Genomic DNA, 21,480 nt, shown 5'->3' on the forward strand with positions numbered 1-21,480 from the left:
TTTGTCTTCTCCCAGATGCTTCCTAACCTGTTAAGTGCGGGTAGTTTTGAGGCTTAGAGCTCTGATGGGTGGTCTCTGGCAGAGTTATCTGTTCAGTTCAAGACATTACCATTCTCAACTGTCTGTTTTACCCAACTGCTAGGTATTACCACACTCCTATGATGAGAGATTCCAGGTCATAAGCTGGCATGTTAAAAAACTACCCACTTTCATTGCTCTCCTAGAATGGTCATGACCTCAGGCAGTTGAGAGAAATAATATTTTAAAACATAAGAGCTAAATCTGCCAGAACTTGTTGTTCAGAGTCTTTGGTTCTAAACCATGAGTGGAAGGAGTCCTTGCCAGTGCCTGCAGACCTAAGGACAACCATTCTTGCTTTTACTGCCACTGAGATCCTCTGTCACCCAGAGGTCCACTGCTTGGTTGTATGGAGTACTGGTGTCATTACAACTTAAAAGGGCAAGGAGTATGTATAAAGGCACTTCAAAGTCAATGATACTGTATTAAGAAAAAGTGAGGGTTGTTCTTTGGAAGGTGAATTATTGAAGAAAAAATTCTCTTGGAATTTTTATAGTTTATGTCATCTTGAAAGTGGTTTATGATCCCACCATGGAGTTCTTAGGTTTTAGTGGCTGTTCTGATTCACTAAAAACTGCAGACATAGTAGAAAAATAGGTTGAAATCTTCATTTATATGAGGAATAAAATTATATCACATCAGAGTAAAACATGAGGTTTTAATCTTAATTTCACTAAGAAATGGTGTTGATATGATATTGCTGTCTTTATTTATCCATCTGTTTCTGGAATGGAAGAAGACTGGAAGCAGGACTGGGATCTCCTCCTGCACTTGTCTGAGAACGTCTTGTGGAATTTTGTTAACAAAAATAATTTTAAAAGCTGGTCAATCGTAAGACTCAAGTCCACAGGAAATCAAACTTCAGTAGTTCTGATGTTTACACACACACTTGCCTGGCGGTTGATTCATGTTCAGCAATGGATGAAGCCAAGCTGGCTGGAAACAGTTACAGATACTGGCAGTGTGCCCTGCCCACCTCCTACAGGTTACCACTTCTGCAGAAGGAATGGCTCAATGCCTTGTTAATCAGCACCTGGGTTTCTGCATTTCCCAGATCGGCCTATTAAGGCAAGCCAACATCAGTTTCTGTTCAGGCTTAAGCCATAGCATTCCTGCTGTGGGAGATGTCTTGCATGAGCGATCACTGTAGACAGAGGGGTAGATGATTTCTTTCTCAGCTGAAGCTTAATCTATAGGGTGAGACATATATGAATGCCTTTAACATTATTTTGTCTGAGAAAGAAGAATTTTTAAATTATTGATCTGAAAGATCAGAAATGCTTAACGGAAATGTAAAATTGAGGTGGTTTAGGATGTGGATTATAGCAGAAGGATGCCAAGAGGAAGAGAGTCATGGCCATTAGTTGGTAAAAAAGACTAAGTCTATGCATCATATTTGTCAACGTAATTTTGCTTCTGTTTGATTTTTCAATACAACAGCTTAAAAATATAAAATAAAAAAATAATTTGTCATAAATCACATTTAATTTAGGAAATAGCAAATATTGGCAATACCAGTTCTCTGTATAATGGATGTGTTCCCTATGACCCTGTGCACAAATAGATTCCTAGTGCACGAACGGTCACATCAGCATTTTTCCCGTGATATATTTTAGACAACAGGGCCACGTAGACGGAAAAGGCATAGTGACTAAAATGTTGTTGGAAGGTGAGATGCTATGCTTCACTGGCGTTTCTGCCCTCCCAACGCATACGCCGTTCTCAGCCATGTCCATTGAGCTCCGCCGGGCGCTGTTACCGCGGCTGCGACCGGGCCGCGCAGAGGAGCGGCAGGACGGTCCCGGGCTGTAAAACATCCTGGGTTACGGAGCCCCGCTCCGCGCGGCTGCAGCGCAGAGGGGGCGGGCGGGAGGCGCCGGGGAAGCCGCGTCCCCCCGGAGGCGGCGAGCGGACCCGGCGGCAGGTGGCGGCGGCGGCTCGGCCCCTTTAAGGCTCCGGCTGCCGTAACTCGATCCTAGCCGGAGCATCCTGCGCCCGGGAAGGGGTGTCCCGTCCCCGATGGAGGAAGCGCCGCAGCCCCCGTAGCCCCGCTCCCAGGTGCGGCGGGCGGGGAAGGGCGGGCGGGGGGCGCTGAGCGGCCGGGGCCGGGCCGGGCGGGGCGGGGGCGGTGCGGCCCTTTTCCCCCGCCCCGCGGGGCCGCGCGGAGCGGCTCTTTCCCTCCCTCCCTCCGTCCGCGTCGGTCCGCCCCCGGGGGCCGAGGGCCGCAAGCCGCAGCCGGCGGCGCTGGGCACGCTGACAGCGCTCGGCACCGCGGCTGTCGCGCTCCTCCCGCTGCCCGGCAGCGGCAGCGGCAGCGGGTGGGCGCGGGCGGAGCGAGCGCGGCGGGTGAGCGCTGCCCGCCCGAGCCGAGCGGGGCTGCCGGCGCGAACGGCGCTCGGGGAAGGCGAGGTAACGCCCGGCACGGGGGCAGCGCCCCGGCCCCGCGGGGTCGGCCTGGGGGGGGGTCCCTCGCTGTGGCTTCGCGGCTCCCGGTTCCTTGGAGGGTTTGAGGAAATTCGGTAAATGGTATCGCAGCGGACACCTCACCCTTTATAAAAAGTGAGCCCAATCAGCCGGTGGCTGGTGTTCTAAGAGCGGAAAGCAGAGTGGAGTTTGGGGGGTGAATAGCCTTAAATAGAAAAGGGGATGGCTTAAGCTGTGAGTAGCTTGAATTTTGTCGTGTTTCTCCTTAATGCTGCTTACTGAGCTAAGATATCAAACGCAGTACATCTAATCTAGCTGGAGCAATAGAAACTACCCTTCAGAGCCAACCGCTCAGCAAAGCTCCAGCACTGCAGATGTTTTATTACTGGGCTTATTAGAAAATGTGCAGACAGTCCAAAGTTGCTCACTGCAGATTGGTGTGACAAGTTTTACAACTATGGGATTTGGCTTTCAGTTTTAAGCGGATCAGGAGAGCACAGGACTGAATGGGATGTCCTGGTATCACTGGCAGCTTTAGATTGTAATCTTGTTTGGAAATTGATCCAATTCATCTTGAAATCCAGTCTTGAAGGAAAGTAAGGGCTGTGGGCCTTAAACCTTCATCTGCACCTTCTTACTGTGTCTTGTGGCTATACTATTGCATTTCTTATTTTTATGATGTGAAGAATTGATGTGGAAACAGTAAGATGAGGGGAACATAAATGTTAAATGCCTTTGATGGTACAATGCTTGGTAGCTCTTCTGCTCCTTTATCTTCTTCCAATAAGTGCAGACTTGTTTCTATCAGAAGTTCCTAATATTTTCATATTGGCGGTGAATGAATGTGGAGTCTTAATGTTGTTGTGCTTTTTCTTCTAAATTTCAAGTAGAAACAGAATTGCAGGAAAACCACTGCATGTTAATAGCAGATGAAAAGCAACATATTTTTAGCTCTTACTGAGTATGATGGAAAAGCTGTGTTATTAAGTTTTTCGAAGTTACTGGTTCAATAGAGTAATTTGAAATCACACTAGACATATGTAAGCAATATCTTGCTGAAAATTGTTGGTTTCAGGTGTTTGGTAGTGTTTATTTACCTGAAGACTTCATTGAAAAGCTGAAAGAGTGAAGTTCTGACCATGTGTAATTATTGTCTAACTGAAGGGTTAAGACAGTAATTTTGGCTAAGCTAGGAAAATACTACTGCTAAAAAATTAGTGGTGAAGAACCAACTTGGATAAAGTACTTTTTTCTCCTGAATTACAAAGTAGTTACACTAAACCTTCCTCCCCACCCAGCCTTCCACTAGCTCAAAACCCGCATCAGCTGACTGAATGGTAATCAATGACTATGCAGTTTGAGTGATAAAGTGTCTGCTCATGTATAATCCACTAAGTTCTGTAACTTGATCAGACTTTGCTGGACAGCTATAAGAAGATACTTGGGGGAAAAAAAGCATAGTGTAGTTGAAGCTGCCTTTGACCTACTAATTTTGGTCACTGTCCTCAGGGCAAAGAAATTGTATGTAATCAGAAGCTTGTTATGTTTCTTTTAAGTCACAAGCTTTTGTTTGACAACATGAATGTTCTTCTTGTAAATTAAAAGAGAGTCTACTAAACAACAGTTAATTTTCATGTTAAACAAGATATAGTTGAAAATGACTAAGAGATATGAAAAAATGTTTATGGCTGAACTGTTTTTTTCGATCTCACATGAAACACTGTGTTTACACCTGGTCCTTGAATTGAGTTAAAATACAACACTATTAATTTGCTGAATTAAAACATGAAATTATTCCTGGACTTGGTAGGTCATTTACTTAAACAGCGTCTATCGTGATAAGCTTGTATGAAATCAGGCTTGCAAAACTTGTGTATCTATGAGACCAACCACAGAGGCTGACTGACTATAGTGTCTTCTCTGCCTCTCTTTTCTTCTCTAAACCGTCATACCTTTCTCCTTTGTGGGCATCATTGTTCAGTATTTGCTGCTAAAACTTCTGAAAGTCAGATCGGGCACTTTCAGTGAAAGTCGCTTTTCTTAAAATAAGGGCCCTGTACAAGTTTCTTAGGAGAAAGATTAGTCTTCTAATGCATTTCTTGCAAGGGTTGGTTGGAAGGTTTTTTTGTTTAATTCCATAATTTGTACTAAAATGAACACCTGTCAAACACTGAAACATTATTTATGTAATAAAATCTTCTGATACTAAGAAAGCAAAACAAAACATGACTTTCTCTTGTCCAAGAGAAAGTGTCTTTGAAACTCAGAGGTACTAGTGTAGTCATTGCAGGTGAATAAAATCTGTAGCATCATGAGAATTGCTATATTTTAGTCAAAAGGATGAGGTAGGTGTGATTGATGTTCAGTGATATTGCTGTTTTTCTGAAGAGAATTGTCCTTCACCTGGATTTTGGCTTCCTTCACTTTAGGAATTAAATCAGCTGATTTTTTTTTCCTTACATTGTCCAAGAGGAGATTTGGTTACTACAAATGAGATGATGTAATAACAACGTTTTTGGCCCTGGGAGTAGAATCTGTAACATACAGTGCTTCTCAGTGGGTTTAAAATGGAAGATACTAAATTGATTGTTTCTTCAAATGGTAAAGTTTTAGAAAATCAAGGTTAACACCCATTGGCTCAGGTACTTTAAACTGTGTAAAAACTGCGTAAAGTTTGATTTGTGTTTTGTATCTTCTTGGTCAGTGGAGGCAGATGGAGAAGTATGTGGAGAATTGAGAATACTGAATATTCAGGATAGTAATTGAAATTGGAAGTTTTAATAGAGTAGCATTAAAAACTATGCAGGATTAGTATGCTGCTGAACTAGAACAGGTAACCAGAAAACAACTGGAATCAACTAGTTTGATGCAATGCACTGCAGCATGTGTACATTAAAATTTTAGTTTGGGTTAAAAATGTGTTTAGGAACTAAATCTTCTGATCACCCCCACTTGCTGCCCTTTGATTTGTGTTGTGTAGCTGTCCCAGAGCATGCAAGCCCTAGATAGGCCCTAGGAACACATCAAATATGTTCTAAGAACCGTGGAGTCCCTAGGACAGGATTAAAGCTGGTCTGAAGTAAACACATGAAATCCATATGATATGGGTGCAGGTTTAACTCAGCAAATCTACTCTTATTTGTCCTGCATTCTGTTTATATAGCTGTAGCTCTGTGGGTACCAGTCAGAGGATGTTTATTGCTCTTCAGTTTTGGGGAGAATAAATAGAAAAGGAGATGGAGGGGAAAAAATTTGAGGTCATCGAACCTTCTGCTTCTACATCTTTGAAGACAAAAGTATTTTTTTCCTGATCTACCTGTTTCAATATACTCACCATTTACCCTGCAAAGTGAGAGTATTGCACTTAATTTAAAAAAAGTTATTATTTTCATTGGTGGACTTCTCTATTTCTTTTTCCTGCTGAAGTTCAAGTTTCTTACCACCTGCAATGCAGATACAGTTTCAAAAATCTAAAGCTTGTTCACTCATTCTGTAATGCATGTGAAATAAAGGTGGACATAAGTGTATTATATAATTGTATCAGTTTTTGCTGACCATTCGGTTGCTGTAGTAACATTAAGTTATGCTATCGTATAAGTCTTAATTTTATTTTTATATATTTTCATAAGTAAAACCAAAGTGACAGCAGCTATTTGAATAGATACTAAAATCATTATTTAAATATTTTAAAGGAAGCCTTTTGCCTTTCTTTTCCCCTTTTCTGTTTGACTTAATGTAACTTGATGTTTTATGAGTTTGTAACCTCTGCCAGTCTTTGAGTATAAAACACATCACCATCAAATTGGAGATGTATGTCAGAAGTTTGCGGCTTCTGGAAAAATATCATTCTATCTTGCAAATACTGGTGACTCAGGCGAAATGACTGAAGCATTGAGAGACTGACACTTATGTTTAGAATTGTTGAAGTATTTATTTAGACCTCGTGAAACAGCTAAACATCCCGCAACTGAAAAGTCCACTAGCTCTGATGATAGGAAGCTTTTTAGTATGCTGTGAAATTGTGCGAAGTTTAGACTTCAGTGATGAAGAAAAGATCTCAAATACAGATGAGCCCTCAAGTGTGAACACAGTGCAAATTGAGAACTATTATCTCTGTAAAGTACACAACCAGAAAACTGCAGTGAGGCTATTGCTCCCCGAGGCTGACTCGAAAACCTCACTACTATGCTTATCTGATTTCATTGCTGTGTTTTAGAATCCCATTGGCAGCAGTCAATCTGGTAAGAATGAGACGAGTTTTAACTCTGGAGCTTCTTGGGACAGGAGTGGAGGCTTTAGAGCTGGCAGTTACACTGGTCATTGGTCCTCCCTGACCTTTCTGTAAAGATAAAATACATGCAACTTTGGGTCACAAAAATGTATATAGTGTGCAAATGTTAAAAACAAAACCAAATGCAACTTCTAGATATAAAACTTTGGGCATAATTTTATACTATTAAGGCTTAAGTAGAAACATCGAACAGGTTGAAACTTTTAGTGAATAATATTTCTGTTGATAAGTTACCTGTCAAAAACACTTTCTGTGTCTGCTTAAAACAGTTAAATGGAGAATGGACTGAAATTACCTTCTGCTTCTCTTCACAGGCTGAAGAACAATGGCTTCCTTCAGCAACCTGACTATCGGCATTGCTGTTGCCAGTTTTACTGTATTTCAGCTCCTGTTCCATGTTTTAAGTTCCTGGGTGTCAACACGAATAACACCTGGTTTTAAAAATCTCAGCCAAAAAAGGAAGATTGAATGGAATTCAAGGTAGAGTGTTCAGAACAACTACAGCTAGTGACCTACCTGAAATCATCAACACCTGAACCACCTGTGTGTGTATATATAAGACTGCAGAAAACCTTATTAGTTAATTATTGGTTAAACGTGTGTAAAGATCAGAGGGCTGGCTTCAAACACTCAGATTATGCATATGAAATGTTGAGACCGCTTCATGAACACACAGCATTACAAACACTTGTACATTAAACACTTTGTTAAACAGTGATGCCGAAGTGAAAGTCAGTAAAAAAAGAAAACAGTGCCTGATGAGAGGTAATATGCTGAAGTGACACTCTGTGGCACTTCTAGTAAAGAGAAGAGATACAAAATTCTGTTTCAAACTGATACGAAAATCAAACCTATTGCAATTTATTGCATAATCTAAATGCTAGTGTATCTATTGGCATGCTTTTGGGTGCAGAGTAGTTTGCTCTCTGTTTTCTGGTGCTACTACACTACAAACTGTTTTATGTAAGTTATGGTTTTCCAAGAAATTTAAGATTTGGTATAGTATTTAAGAGAGTCAGGTTTGACAGGTACATCTATGTGTTGGTTGGAAAGGAGACTGCAATAAGAGGAAGCTATGGCAGACACAGGGTATACATTCAGGAAAGAGTTGTGGAAACTCAATCTAAAAACGTTTCTCACTCCTTTTGTGTTTCTGCATTCCATCACTGAGATGGACCCACCTGCATTACACTTGTTTCCTCAGATAGAGCACTGTTAGAAACTTGTTCAACCCTGTGATTCTTTCCTGGGCACTTTCCTCTCTCTTAAGCCATAAAGGAAGTATAAGGTACTAATTGCAAATGGGATGATCAGTGAGGTTTTATTTGCAATATACTACTCTGAGAGAGTATTTGTAGTACGCAGGGTTCTCCAGTTGGTACAGTACAACTTTGTTTAAGTAGCCTATTACAACTTTAAAATATTTTTCCAGACCTTTATCAAATTTGAAGCTCAAAAATGGCTGTCACTGCACTCAAAATGCATTAGTTGCATCACTGTTCTTCCTCAGTGATGTTTAGAGGTAGTATCAGGTGGATACTTTTAACGTTGTTTCCATTGTTCTAGGCAGCATTAGCAATTCAAATAGTCTTGCCCTTCCATTTGGCAAATGTCTGCTTGCATTGTTCTTAAAGGCATCATCTTAATTTCAGTTCCATCTTTGAATAATTACCTATTGCCAGAACAACGTTGTAGGATGGCAGTTCATAATATCAGTGCAGCTTAGGTTTATCTCTCTGTTACAATTGATAATAGAGGCAGACAGGGAAACTAAACTGTTAGCATTTGGAGCTGAACTTCTGTCTCTAAGCCATATCAAGTGGCCCTTGAATTGCATAATAAGCTTTGTGAGAACTTACCCCATGCCTGGTAGTGCTGTGCTGGTGTAGTGCTTTGCATAATAACATGAATTGTTTAGAACATAACAAGTGTGCTAGAAATAAGCTGCTCCATAATCTCTGGGCTACTTTGTAGTAAGATGTTTAACTGCTCAAGTTGATACAACATCCCAGGCTATGTCCTTTTTTACCTCTTTCTACGTTTTTTCTTGGGCTTGATAGCAGGATGTAGATGTTGGCACAGAGATGAGCTGTGATCCGGGGCTTCATCTGTTTCTGGAGTTAGAAGGCATGAAACACAAACCAGTGTTCATCAACAGCTTATTGATGTTATACCTGAGGAGGGCATGCAGTGAAAGAAAGGCTAACTGTGCTTGTGCTACTTCAGCTCTGCTAACCAAACACAGTGTTTTGTCAAACTGCCTCATCACTCCAGTATTTCACCAAAATTAAGAGACACCTCAAGGAGTATCTTGTAAGTTCAGAGAGGGTAGATGCATATATATTTATGCTGCAGACAGCTCTGCAGGTAAAGTTACTATCTCCCAATAAAATAAGTTGGGTTAACTTAAATGATTTAAAAGTAGATGGTTGTTATTTTGTCCTGTATTGAACTGGGGTAGAGAGTGCACACACAAATGATTCTGTTGGCAGTCCTGAAGGAAACTGGCACAGAGGATGGTTATGCATTTTTATCAGCTTAGTTGGGTCTGGGAGAGTGCATCTGCCTGAAATGGGCTGTAGCATTGAAAATATATTGTTACAGTTTGGAGGGCTTTGTAATTAAGAATTTGAGCTGCAGCTCTTTCCATACTGTCAATCTGTTCATTCTGACCTTCCAAGAATTAAGAACCAATAAAGTAAGTGGTTCTGGCATCTTAAGTATGCAGATGCTCAAAATGAGTTAAAAATTATATTTTGACACAGATGTAGTATAACTCTTCAAGTTGTTGTGCATAAATTCCTGTCACGTTTCCTATAATACATGTTTGTACTGCTATTAAGTAGTTGTGAAAAAAAAATATATATATTAATGAAGGAACAAGTATGCATTGCTGAGTTGCAACAGTTTCGTTTGCAGTTTAATGAGGAGTTAAAGGATGCAAGCTTTGACAGGAATTTCAAGGAAATGTACGGAGCTTGATAGCTTGACCTAGATTCCATATTAAAATGCAGTGTTGTACTATTTCCCTTCTTCTGTCCCGTCTTCTATGGAGAAACTTCAAAGTCTAGAGTTAAGGAGGAAATCTGCTTCTGCTGCCTTTTTTTTTTCTTTTATTTCTTCCCCTTCAAGTGCTATGCTTGTGTCTAGCTTGTGTTCTGAACACTTAGGTTCGGATAAACAGCCACTCCAGAGACAAATGCAACTGTAAACTCATGAGTATATTCTAGGACAAATTTTCCTTCTTGCAGCATTATCCTCTCCTCAAGTTCAAAAATTCCAGGTTATTTCTCAATCACTAATACTGCATGCCTTACTTTGTTTTAAAAAAGGAAGCAAAGTTCCTTTGTTAATTCTGTGTTGTAAGAGTAGACCTTTTAATTAAAAAATTGTCATTAAAATTCCAATAATTAAATTTTCTTTCTTTGTTAAAAAAAGGGAGTGGGGGGAAATGTAGCCTGTGCTATAATGGCTATTAATTGTTCTCATCTAGCTTCTCTTACATTTGACTATTCATATTATATTAATCTCCATTAATTTTCTGGAACACTATTGAAAAGGTGCTGAAAATAACACGATGACACTCTTTAAACAAATTGTAAATAGAGTCTTCTTTTATGAAAAGTTACAGAATTTTCTATTGCCAATAGATAATAATATAACTTCTGGAAACAGAATAAGGATTATAACCTGCTCTTTCTTTGCAAAGTCTTCCACAGGAAGGAAGATGTTTTCTTCAAATCTTGAATGGTAAGAGTTTAGACTCCTGAGAGTGCCTTAAGGACATTTAAAATATTAGTGACCTCCAAATACATGTATTCAATGTGTACAAAGACTAGTCTAGTAACTAACAGCATTTGTACATTTGTGTGCATATCGTTAATGCTGTGAATATGGTGAGAAGATGTTTCCAATCACGCAGCATTGAACCTAGTTCTCATCTTTCAAACAGTATCCCTGATTCAGTACAGCTGTTTTGTCACATAAGTTTTCTGTATTCCTAGTCACACTTGAAAAGTGGGAAAGCAGACAGTAGCTACACAATATTAGATGCAGTTTATAGTAGTGTTAAACCCATGGCTAGAGGAGGAAGGTTACACAGTTTGGACCCATGCCCATTGCATTGTTCTACCATCCAAGAATACATGTGGACTCAAAAGGGCAGGAGTGGTGCTGGCCTGTGTGCTGGCAGAAACCCTGCTGGTGCCTCTGTAAATAGGTATTTCTCTTTAAGTGCTTGTTAACATGCAGAGTTTATCTGCAGTGTGCATGCAGCCTGTATACTGGAGACTATTGTCTTTGGAGAAAAAAGTGTTGAGTACTGAAGCAGGGACAAGGCAACTCTGATTCCTGTGACATATCGAATGAGAGAAGTATAAAATAAAGCTGCAAGCTGCTAGTTCAAATGAACCTGTAGCTATTATACCTTGGGTACTCAGCTACAATTTGTTATAAAAGTTTTATCTCTGAAAACCAGACTCTACTTCAAATGCACTAGAAGTTCTGTCTGAAACTTAAGATTTTTCATTTAATGCCACTTTCCAAACCTGAACTTGGCAGACTTGTTATGGGTCATCTATTAATTTGGTGCCTGAAAAGAGAAACCTGCTGCTGCAGGACTCACGAGCCAATATGAATGTGAAATGCACACAAATTTTCCAGCAAATGGGACAATCCAGAAAGCATTTGTTAGAGAACTAAATATCATATTGTCTTTAAGGATTCATTAATATGTGGAATAATTGGAGGAAAATTTAGATCTGTGTTACTTTTGAGGCTCTGCTTTCTATCTGGTATCGCCAATCCTGCTCCAATCTAATAGATTCTTTCTTTTTGCCTGTTTTTTCCCACCTGTCATTGGGTAAGTGGCTGGATATAGCATAAAGAGCAGATGATTGTCTTCCACAGAAGTATCTCGATACAGTTAAGAATGTCTTTGGAAGCATCCTACCTTAAGCATAGTATAAGAAGTTGTGAATGGCAGTATGCCATTGTGACTGTGATCTCTCTTTCAGGACAGTGTCCACATTCCACGCCTTGGTGGTTGGAGGGTTTTGCCTGTATATTTTGTTGTACGATGATGCTGTTAATGCTGACCGTATCTGGTAAGGCATGTTACATATATATTGTGTTTACACAGTAAAATAACATAATTGAGAAGAAAAAACATCCTGCAGTGTATTAATTACTGAAATAATGATTTCATTTCCCTTTAAAATATGCAGTTGTGATGTGTCCATTTTTAGGTCTGTACTATTTGAAAATCTGATAATTATTTTGTCAGTGTTAATGACTTAGTTCAGTGTGTTTCTGTGAAGCAGAATAGATAAAATACAAGCAATTGATTTGCAATAGCATATTAAATTACTAAAGAGTAAACTGTAACTAAGTCAGCATGACTGAAACTATGCTCTTTAATAATTTTAAAGTGAAATTGAAAAGCTGTTACAGATCTGGAGAGTGTATGTCTGTGAAAGTTGGAGTGGCCTATTATATGTCTAAAATATATATGTCTAAATTGATAAATGAAGATGTTTATATTTCTACCTCCCACAAAGCTCTTTCAATCTTCATTTTAACAAAAGTATGAAAGTTTCAAGAGCTAAACACTTCACAAGCAATATGAATATTTAATAAATGGGCTTCTAATATTTTATCTAGTTAACAAAATATTCTATAGTAAGCTTATATTTTCTTTATTTTTTTAAATTGTTTTGTTTCACACTTTTTTGAGGGAGGAGGAACAATATGGCTTCATTTTGTTTGAGTTAATTATAGATTGGTACCAGTGTTTTGATACTTCACTGATTACCCTCTGGAACTCTTTCCCTATAGAAGGAGGAGACCATATTTTTCCTGAGGAATAACTAATTATTTTAAGTTTCATTTCATGTTTCTGTCATAGACTGTTGCATTTCACCTTGTCAAAGGACCACACTGGGAGTCAGTTTAAACTCACATAAATACAGTGACTGGTGCTTGTTCTGCTCTTACATTATTGTAAGTTAATGACAATGTAGCATGGACTAGACAGGATTGGGTTCTTGAAGCATTCTGCCATGGACCCGTTATGTGGCTTTAATAAATGTAACACTAATGCATAACACATATTTAGGCAACATTGGCCTCTTCTGTATGTAGTGATATATGATTAAGTTGGCTGGGTTTTTTTTATTGCATTCTGATATCTTTAGAGAGATCAAATACAGTCTGAATATCTTATGAGATCTGTTAACCATGTTGAAAAGCAGCATGTTATTATGGCTCTCTTGGTGAGTGTTTTAGGCTTTATCAGATAGAAGCTTTTATCCTAGTTTGTCTGAGGAGACATTGTTCTAAACAGTACAAAAGAAGTCATGAATGGAAGAAATAAAAGCCTCTTCGTGATGATAAATAAATTGGATCTTTACATTTACTAAATTTTCAGGAGCAATTCCAAGAAAAAATCAAATTAAATAGGAATCAAACTATTTTTGTTCTTAGTAAGTTTGAGAAATTTTTTGTTGCATTATACATAAATAGATATTTTTGTATAATATATTGAAAACTTAATGTTGCTTATGAAGCCTTAGTATGACTGAAGAGGAAAAAAACAAATTATATGGGAAACACCAGATGGACTGTTACAAGGCTACTCAGTCTGGGAATGTAATGCCCTTATAAGCTGTGGGACTTGGTCATTTACAGACATGAAGGATGCATAAGCCTTTCTGTTGGAATCTCTTATTAATAATACAAGAAATATTTGTGAATCTAGTTTCAGTAGTTTGTGAGTAAATGTCTAGGAATCCGTCATGCAAGTTGGTTGCACAGCTCTAGCCCAGGTAGTCTGAAAATGCTCAGATTTTTGACTACTGGGAAGGTTTTGATACAGACAATCTTTTCCTTTAGTTATTTTCACCATCTTCGTGTAGTCATTGACTGTATGACAGTATTCAATCATTTTTTTTGCTGTAGAATTTAAAGATATCTATAATGAAAAATCTATAATGAAAAATCTATTATCTATAATGAAAAATCACCAGTTCTGAGCCTCTACATACGCCAGCCTAACTTCTGGGTTCATGCAAAGCTTAAATACATGGTGATAGTGATACCCATATGTCTTGGAAGGGATCAGAACTCCTGCTGAGGGTTTGAGTTCAATGGAGAGAGAATTGCGGTATTACTGAAAATAGATAGGGTAGCTCATAACAAAGACTGGAGCATTGGTAAGTTACAGGGAAGCATCAGTGTTGTGTATATATACATTTTTTTGATGGTCTAGGACTTCTCCTCACACTTTTCCTTTTTTACTATACGTATTACAGACTAGCTAACATAAACTATGTAGAAACTGTTTTTGAGGTGGTGAGAATCACACGGTAGGAAATGTGGAGGTGATAGAGATCAGATAAGGAGAGGGAGAAGATTTAAATAAGTGAAATAAATGAATTAAGTTGTAGATTCTTTCCTATGACTGTTCACTTACAAGTCATTACAGTTTTCAAAGTCTGATGTTTGATTAGCCTTTTATATGACTCTGTATCTGCAAAGAACTTTGAAGAAAGTCAGTTGTGTACTTTTGTTTGTTCTGTCTGCCTGTGCATGTTCACATGTAATTCATTTGCCACACATTCCTCCTTAGCAATCACCAAAGAGATAGCTCTTCCCATTTGCTTATTCAAGTCACTCCCTGTTTGTCATTCCTGGCTCTTGCTTGCATCAAAACTAGGCTGCAAACATCAGGGCTCATTAACTCCATTGCACTTTCCATTCAAGGAGGTAGATGAGGAAATCTAAAATATTTTAGACTAAACTTTAAGTTTTCCATTAATTGAGATTAATTTGGGATTCTAACATGGACTTTACTTGAAGGGAAGAGACAGACAGACAGTGCAACCATATATGTTGTTGAAGTGTTGGTTTAGAAAGTCTAGAGAAGGTTTGTTGCAAAGTGACCGTTCTCTGGGGAAAAAAGAAGGGAAGTGAACCATTCCCTGTCTCATCCAGTTAAGTCATGTTTACCAATATCAAGGAACAAATTTCATATACTCAGTCCTTTGCATCTTCTCTGGAGAAGAATATGAAGGCTCAATCTTTGTGCTGATGCGTTGAAGTGTGTTGGGACCACGTAGAAGTTGGGTTCTGAAGCTGCTGCTGCATCTGGGAGCTCTAACAGGAGTTTCTGCTAAAGTTGTGAGAACACATCTGTCTAAACCTGAAGAAGCACTCAACCCACAACCTACGTAGCTCATGAAATCAGGTTTTGAAGCCATGGAATAATGTTCCTATCTCAAATTGTATTCAAGAGCGCCTCTATGGCCAACCTTAAGAGATGGAGTGAGCTCCAGACTCTCGTGATAGTGTTTTTTCTTTGCCTAACAGCAGAATTCTGGTTTTGGGAGTCCTATTTTCCTGTTAGCTACCCTCTCACCAAGGGAAGCAGTTAGTTTCAGACACTAAGAAAGCTTTAAAATTTAGTAAACAGATTTTAATAATACAGGAAATCTCTTTCACTGCTCCATTTTAATAGGATTAGGAAATTAAAGCTAAGTAATAGCGTTTTACTGTGTTCTGGCTGAGGTAGATTTTGTACTGGAGGTGGCTGTAAGCACAGTTAGGTTCCTTTTTTTCTTGGAAAGTTTACAACAAAGATTGCTTTCACAGCTTGTCTTGAGCAGTCCACACTTTATGAATTGGTTGATCTGTCACTTGAAACTCGATTCATACTTACACAAAACATAGCTAGATTAGTTGCACAACTTACTTAAAAAAAAATAAGTTATGATCTTTACGTCAAGGGAAGAGAGATTTGCTTACCAAACTCCTCAAAGTAGGAATGTACAGAGGACAGTAGAGGAAAGTAGAAATGTTGCTTGCTGTAATGTGGATGCTTCCCTTTTTTCATCTGTAATCACAAGTTTGGGTTTGTTGAACATTGTAGAGGAGCTGAAGTTGTGTGTGTGCTATGAAGAGATTTGCCTGCTGCATGTTTGGCACCAAAAAGGTGTGAAACTTCTCTGAAAAGCATTTCTCCTCGAAGGTTCCTTGGCTTCAAAGAACTGGCAAATAATTCCTTTCATGTCTACTTCTATTCTGTTTATCCCTATAAGCATCCATCTGATTATGAATATGAAAAGAACCAGCTGAGCAAGATATTGTTGTCATCCTTAGGAAGGTTTTGACACAGGCAGAAAACAAAAATGGAGACACAGAGCGTCAGTTAAAGCTGAAAGACACTGACTGGGCTGTTCTCTTTCATCCTTAGTTTCCAGAGAAGCCAGCTCAGAGTACTTGCTGTGTTTGAGTTCTAACCTCTAGCAAGGCAGGGGTTGATCCTCATTAGGGTAGTTAGTGGATGTTTTTTATCTGGGTAGAAAAGGAATCAATTTTCATGACTAGAACCTTTCTTAACCAGGTTGTGTAATATCTTACTGATGAGCCAACAATAAGGTGACCTGATGGACATTGTGTTTGATATGTGTATGTCCTTTGCAAATTACCTTGTTATAAAGGCTGTAACTATGTATTTTTGGTATGTTTACAGGGGTGACCCTTCAATTGTGAAGCTGAATATTGCTATTACCACAGGCTACCTCATTTCTGGTAATTATGCAATGTGTATATAACGCACACAGCCTGTATATTTATATTGAGTGACTACACCTATGTATTCAGACTAAGCCGCTATGCTGAAGATGTGATATGTGCATACAATACAATTTCTACTATGGCTTTATAATTGCTAATGGAGTTGTGGGTTGTGGTGAAATCACAGGATCTTACTAGCAGATGTGAAAGATGGAATATCTCCCTAAGCACTGAGGGAATGCCACAGTGTGGCTTTGTGATGGTTTGATATGCAACCACCAACTCCAGCTCAGTTTTGTCCTTTGGCCAATTGAGGAGGTGTTAGAGCAGTGCCCTTCACTCCCTTCACAGTGTCTACAACTTGTAGCTTTTTTATCATATGTTTCTTCCTGTGACCTCAGAATGCTGGCAGAAGAATTTTAGTAACCCTCAATACAAGCTGAGGCAAATGATGCCATTGGATCTTGCCTGCCCATCTTTTAGTCTCACTTTAAGTCAAAATTTTGTCATGTATAAAACAGGGAAGTTTTAAATTATTTTCTTGGTATGGTCTTTACTCCTACATATGTTTTATGTTCTTAATTTTGCTGTCTACTAAAATTGTCATGGAAATTTTGCTACAAAATGCTTCGGAGCTTTCTTTTATGTTATATGGGGAAAATAGTGACTTACCTAAATAAAAACTTGTTGTGACTTGAACTACTTTCAGGGAAAACTTCTCATGTTAGGATGAAGTCTCTGGCCAGAGACTGGGCCATGGACTTTTTTATCTCTCAGATTAGATTACTCACCCCAGTGGAATTGATAATCTAGTGATTGGCACTAGTTAAACTGTGGGTTAGTTTAAGTCTGTTTTTTCCATAACTTCTTCTCCCATGTTTAAATTAATCAGTATCTATTTTTGAATAGTTATGGATTAGATTTTAATTATGAATTAATGAATGCCTTTGAACAGGGATCTCAACCTGGCCACTCATTCTCTCTCACTTCCTTATATAGTTAATGTTTAATTATTAATAGGAAGTGGAATGGCTATGTCAGATGATATAGAGCCCTGCCTCAGGATAGCTAGTATAAAAGAGATCAAGGCAGACACTTGACGTAAAAAAGACACAGGGGTAAAGTCTTTGATTTGGAACCTTGGTCACTAATATTCCAGTCCAAAGTACTCACTTGGAGAAAGCAGGGTCAGAAATTGCTTGTTCCAGTACAGAAGAGAAAATCTGAAATCAGAGGCCATCATGAGAGAAGAAAGAACTTTTGTGTTAAAGCTTTCCCTATAACATTAACTCAGGTTCACTATGTCATTTTTACAGTAATTGGAAAATTTGGATTAAATAAATATGCTTCTCATTCCAAGTGCCTTTTGCAAAATATTTTGGTAAATGGTTCCCTGTTTTTGATTCAGAAGTTCCCCATAATAGATCCCTGCATTTATTACATGTATTTGTGTATTTACTCTGCCACCCGTAGACCCCCGCCTTTTTTTTTCTCACTTGTTCCAGATTTTTGGGGTCAGAAGTGTGAAGTCACTATGAGATTCAGGATCCACTTTTTCTTCCAAAATATTTCAGCTAAAGTTTTTGCTTCTGTACTTCCATTGATGGGGAAAGTAATAATTTATCGCAATTGTTGGGAGAATACTGTTGCTTAATGTTTTGACTGAAGTGAAGTCTTTAGGATAAAGATGCTCTCTTCAGAGATAATTAATTCAGAAAGTTTCTACTGATGCCCTATCTTGGCATATCTCTAAAACTTAGAGAAACTATTCTGAGGTCAATGGTTGTATAATAAAATGTTCTTTATAGTTATTTCTGTTCTTTTGTAGATCTGTTGCTTATTATTTACTACTGGAAGGCAATTGGTGACAAATTTTTTGTAATACATCACTTGGCAGCTCTGTATGCTTACTATTTTGTACTGGTAAGTGCCGTATTTTCTAGTAACATAACAAGCAGATGAGATTGAAGACAATGCTTTTATATATCTCATTTGCTTAATGTTGAAAAAATTTTTCACTTGTTAATGAAAAGCATATTTATACTTTCGATGATCATTCTTTCTAAATGTTTTTATCTGTTATTTGTGGTAAGCACATGCCTTTTCAGTGTTGCACTCCTTCAACAAAAATGTGTAATGGCTGAAGTTAAAACTCTTCTCAGTTTTTGCTGTAAAGAGGCATTGACAGAGGGGCTTTTCATATGGTTATAGAAGAGGGTTTCAAATAAAAGCACAAGCTTGAATGTTTAGTCGGGAAATTAGAAGGAAATGGTTTCAAGTAGTTATGTTCTGTTTCTGTCTCCCAGGTAACAAGTGACAGGATGAGAGGAAATAGCCTCAAGTTGTGCCAGGGGAGGTTTAGACTGGGTATTAGGAAGAATTTTTACACAGAAAGGGTGGTCAGGCATCAGAGTAGGCTGCCCATGGAAGTGATGAAAGTGTTCAGAAGGTGTGTGGATGTGGCAGTTGGGGATATGGTTTAGTGGTGAACACAGCACTGCAGGGTTAACAATTGGACTTGATCTTAAAGGTCTTTTACTACCTTAATGTTTCTGTGATTGTATTTGCAAGGCCATAGGTCAGTGATCCCTAACTGTGGTGAATGTACTATAGTCAGGTGGATGTGCTTTTTCTGGGGTAGGTTTTTTTCTCTTCTGTTTCATGACTTTTTTTTTTTTGATCAGTTATGACAAAGTGATCCTCTGAGACTTCTTGTTTAAGGTTGCTTTGGTGGAGAAACAATAGACCATTAACTGTTTTATATCTATTAAGATCTGTGATGCACATACAATGAGGGGAAAAGGGGAAGGATTGTATTATAGGATAAAAACTAAGATAGTCATTGCTGCTGCTGGAATTTCTCAAAGATGTCCAGGTAACTTGGTAGAAATCCCTTTGGTGTCCAGAATAGAATAATGCTCTTGAATTTCTTCTGAAAAGCTCATTCTGTAAAGCAATCTTACAAAATACAATTTACTTCATTTACCCCATTTCTTTCCCTGCCCACTGTGTGAGTCCCAGGCTTAAAATATTAAAAGTGTCCAGATGTCAGATTAGTGTCAGATTTCCCATGTAACGCTTTAAAGGGGCTGAAGTATACTGACAAGTAAATATTCTGTTTCAGGTTGAAGATAATTACATCTACTAATATTATCATGGATGAAAGTGAATTAGAGCTGAATATTAGATAAATGAAAAACTACTACCAAAGCTAATCCCTGATGCAGAAAATTCATTAGTTGTTGCTAGAGTAAACAGAAAATGTAGTGTTAGTGTGAACTTTTAAAGCAGTTGTTATTATTATGTGGATATAGCTCTGCCCTTGGATGAAAGGGCTTTATGTGCTCTTTCTGCTGTCAAATCAGAGCTGAGAATTCATCTTTGCTTTGGCAAATTATGTTCCTAAAACAATGCAGGGAAATTTTTCTTTAGTATACAGTGTTCCTGTTTGGGCTTGTTTAAACATTGAGAAATCAAAAATATTTATAATTCTTTTAGACAGCAATAGTATCATGATAATTATAACCTATGACTACTTGTACAAGTCTTCTCTAGCTACCTTTCCGTGGCCACTTAACTGTAAGTCTGTTAAAGATTTATTTGAAGTAAGAAGCTACTGATTGGAGATACCTGAAGGGAAATTGCAGCTTTTATGATAAAACTCATTTTGAAATTGCAAGGAAGGTAGCCACAGCTGGCAAACTCACTATCAGTCTGAATAAAGAAATTGAGATGTTGTATAGTTCTGTGTATACTTGAAGACTTTAATGACAATTTCACATCTACATTGTTGATTTTTGTATGTCTGTTTTGTTTTGCTAACCAGAGCAAAGGTCTGCTGGCTTATTTTGGAAACTTCCGTCTGCTTGCAGAGTTCTCCACTCCTTTTGTCAATCAACGGTAAGTGGTTAGGGAATGTTTCCACAGTTCTTTTAAAATCTAATCTGCACTTATATTTCTGTCAGGAAGTTTTTTTGTAGTTTTTTAATGTCTACTGAAAGGGAATTTATATATATTGAACTAAGGATTACTATATGGAAGTCTTTTTTGCTGTGAAGATATTTTGCTGCTGTAGCTGCAACAGTATAACTGATGTATTCAAGCCATAGTTCCTTTTTAGATTAGACCAGACTTCATATGAAATGCCAAAATTTATGAAAATACCAAATAAAAAAGTTCACAAATGGGTGGGATAACAGAGCTCTCCAGAGGGTGCTTTCATTTATGCTAGTGCAGTTGAGTAGGAGATTATAGTCTAATGTAGCCTGTGCTCTGTGTGTGCATAGAAACTAAAGAGTAAATAAACACTTCTTAAAACTTAAGAAAAAAGGTGATACTATATTCTAGGTTTTATAGTGATATTCATGTTCTAGGGAATGGCTGTTCTCTCAGCTGACTTCTACCAGGACAGGAATTCATCCTGGGTTTCAGTGGGTACCTGTACTGTTGCTTACCTTTCAGACTGTGGCATTAGGAAGTAATTATTAAAAAGCTATTAAAAGTAATTTATGTTACACTTTAAAAATGCCTATGGTGAGATCGTGAGTCTTTGAATACTGACATTCAGGCCTTTCTCAGAATAGCAGAAATCACTGCAGGAGATAAAGTCCCTTGCACTAAGGGATGTCATCTCATTAGTGCATGATTTTTTTTCCCCCATTAAATTTGAAGAGAATCAGACCCTTAAGACAGTAAGTAGCAGATAATGATAATGACTTACATTATGTGTCTTGTTTGCATTCTTAGTATTACCAAAAGAGCTATTATTAAAATATAAAAAGATATTCTAATCTCAGAACTGTCTGTGTATTTCCTGTCTATGTTGTTAGGGATCTCTAATTGGAGATCTTGTCTCTGTGCCAAGCATTTAGATATTTTAGTGTTAGTATCAGCATTTATATAATTAATTCTGAACTGTGATGGCTAAAATTGTAATGGTAACTGTGATTTACAGACTTCTATTTTTTTTTTTAAATTTGCTGGGAGAGGGAAGTTGCTAAGCCAATGTCCAGTTACCTCTTGGCACATTGCAGTATATTTGAAAACCATTTTTTATATTACTTTTTGACTCTGCATTGTACGTACCATTGAAAGTACAGGCTTTGATTGTTAGT

At 38.2% G+C, this 21,480-nt stretch overlaps 1 protein-coding gene across 5 annotated transcripts in view; it reads left to right on the forward strand.

Moving 5' to 3' along the window:
- Positions 1 to 21,480, forward strand: part of TMEM56 (transmembrane protein 56) — a 41,759-nt gene that overhangs the window by 12,513 nt on the left and 7,766 nt on the right. Inside the window, exons 1-7 of one of the 5 annotated variants that reach the window (XM_027694331.1) lie at positions 2,534 to 2,637; positions 5,666 to 5,851; positions 7,108 to 7,273; positions 11,809 to 11,898; positions 16,323 to 16,381; positions 18,195 to 18,289; positions 20,193 to 20,266. In XM_027694331.1, coding sequence (XP_027550132.1) covers positions 7,119 to 7,273; positions 11,809 to 11,898; positions 16,323 to 16,381; positions 18,195 to 18,289; positions 20,193 to 20,266 — 473 coding nt within the window. In that variant the 5' untranslated portion in view covers positions 2,534 to 2,637; positions 5,666 to 5,851; positions 7,108 to 7,118. Of the gene's footprint in view, positions 1 to 2,023; positions 2,137 to 2,400; positions 2,488 to 2,533; positions 2,638 to 5,665; positions 5,852 to 7,107; positions 7,274 to 11,808; positions 11,899 to 16,322; positions 16,382 to 18,194; positions 18,290 to 20,192; positions 20,267 to 21,480 lie in introns of those variants that run through there. The other 4 variants (XM_027694330.1, XM_027694329.1, XM_027694328.1 and 1 more) reach the window with 4 other exon arrangements.

This window comes from Neopelma chrysocephalum, unplaced genomic scaffold (assembly GCF_003984885.1).
Source record: "Neopelma chrysocephalum unplaced genomic scaffold, ASM398488v2 Primary Assembly neopelma1_97, whole genome shotgun sequence".
Taxonomy (NCBI): domain Eukaryota; kingdom Metazoa; phylum Chordata; class Aves; order Passeriformes; family Pipridae; genus Neopelma; species Neopelma chrysocephalum.